This window comes from Mercenaria mercenaria, unplaced genomic scaffold (assembly GCF_021730395.1).
Source record: "Mercenaria mercenaria strain notata unplaced genomic scaffold, MADL_Memer_1 contig_890, whole genome shotgun sequence".
NCBI classification, from domain to species: Eukaryota; Metazoa; Mollusca; class Bivalvia; order Venerida; family Veneridae; genus Mercenaria; species Mercenaria mercenaria.
This window is the reverse complement of record NW_026463802.1, coordinates 66,200-68,371: the sequence shown is the minus strand read 5'-3', so window position 1 is coordinate 68,371 and position 2,172 is coordinate 66,200. Positions and strand designations below refer to the sequence as shown.

General features: G+C 39.8%; 1 protein-coding gene across 1 annotated transcript; it reads left to right on the top strand.

The window, feature by feature from the left end:
* The first annotated feature begins 98 nt into the window (after positions 1-98).
* Positions 99-1,451, top strand: LOC128554944 (uncharacterized). The gene has a single exon (XM_053536281.1). It carries the CDS (start codon positions 99-101, stop codon positions 1,449-1,451), a length of 1,353 nt encoding a protein of 450 aa, XP_053392256.1.
* The last annotated feature ends 721 nt before the right edge of the window (positions 1,452-2,172 follow it).

The following is a 2,172-nucleotide window of genomic DNA, read 5'->3' as shown; positions in this document are numbered from 1 at the left end:
ATTCAAAAGGCCATCTTCAAGGAAATTACAGAAAGCCTGGGGTTGAGAGTTCTCTTAGCCATGTGGAAGAACAATCATTATTGCGCTATACGAAGTATATGGCTGATAGAGGAACGCCACTTACTACAAGCGTGTTGAGGAAGTTTGTAGTAGCCATCATACAACGAAATGGAAAACCAACTAGAATAAACCTCGAGAAGGGACCCAGTATGAAATGGATAAGAATTTTTTTTGCACGCAATCCAGAGCTTAAAAAGAGGAAACCAGATCGGGCTGATAATGGTAGGCTTAAAGTTACCCGGGAGGAGGTGGATGAGTATTTTCAGCTTCTTGAAAAAACTATCAATGAACTCAAAGTGACACCTGACCAGATATTTAATGTTGACGAGACAGGTTTTGATGGACATGAACAGTCACGAGAAAAAGTGATAGTTGTTGGTAAACAGCACCCGTACCAGCAGCAGATGACAACTGGTATAGGACACATAACACTGAATCTTGCCATATCTGGCGCAGGACGTTATCTACCACCTATGGTTATATTTTCCAAGAATGTCCCTCGAGATCTTGAAACTCTCCCTGATTCATGGAATGTGACCTCTTCTAAGAAAGGATATATGGATAGTACCCTTTTTGTGGACTGGTTGAGTCAGTCGTTCATACCTAACTGTGGAAGGGATAGGCCAGTGTTGTTAATAATGGACAATCTTGGAGCCCACCTCACTCCTGATGCTATTGATCTGGCAAGAGAGAACCAAGTGGAGATGCTATGCCTTCCACCGCACTCAACACACCTACTCCAGCCATTGGATGTTCGCATTTTTCATTTACTGAAAACAAACCTTTCTAAAGTAGCATCAAGGCTTGGGCACCAGGTAAATCGTATTTCCCGGGGAAAAATGCCCGATTTGATCAAGTATGCTCTGTCTATGTTGTCAGAACATGATATTATAGAAGCATTTAGACTTACAGGCATCATACCATGCAATCCTAGTATTGTAACACTTTTGAAACAGACACTTTCCAAACGGACAGATATAGAAAATGAAGGTAACCCCAACCATCTGGTCAACATGGGCATCGTGCCAGCTGCCCTTGCAGACATTCTAGTGCCCCCGCCCCCTAGGAGGGGTAAGAAGAGATTCGATGGTGCGAGACTTATTACTGCACCTGACACGCTTCAACAGTCCACTTCCAACAATGCAACTGAAGTGCAACCATCTACATCAGCTTCTGTCACACCTGATGAAATCTCTGTACCAGTGGAAGAATACCCTGATGATGGCATCTGCGTGGTTTGCATGACAAATCAGAGACTTGAATGGATAGGTTGTGACAGATGTGACAATTGGTTTCACTATGCCTGCTTGAACAGGGAAAATCAGGTTTTGGTTGACTTGAGTGTGGTTACTGGAGACACGTGGTCCTGTGGTTTTTGTGAGGAAGAATAGACATATCGATATGTAGGACACTGACACTGTGTTTAGAAGTTGGTTTTTTTTTTTGTTCAATTTTTTTTCATTTTGATGAGACTATAAGTATATATAAACTTATAGACAGTTCTGACAAATACAACCATTTACTTCATATAGACTAATTAAATAAATGCATTAAACTTTATTGCTGAAATATTTGTCTGATTTGGTGTCATGACACCTTAAAGACAGTACTGGTCAAAGGTCGAGAATTGGTTCTCTGCAGAATGTAAATATCGATCAAACCTACCTACATATACATACCTGTATTACGTCATGTAGTAGAAGTAAACATCCCAAAATAGAATACACAGCTTTGAAAAAGGTCAGTCTACCAATCAATGTCCATATCGTATATTTGATTAATTTTAAATCTATCTGTTTACCACGAAATAATGTAAAACTGGGTCGAGTGATGGTACAAGGAGGCTAGGGATAATACACGTTTTTTTGTGTATTAACGTCTGCAGGCGTTAATACACAAAACAAATGTGTATTGTCGCTATTCTTGCATAAAAAACATTACACGATGACTAAATGCATTGTTTTCATATGTGATGACTTGACGATTCCGGTACATTTTTTATTTACCATTCTTGTTGTTCTTGGAAACGGTAAACATGTTTTAAATATCCCTAACCGGGGCACACATAACAACAACACTACTAAAAGCGTGATTTGAAGGTTTTTGAGCATC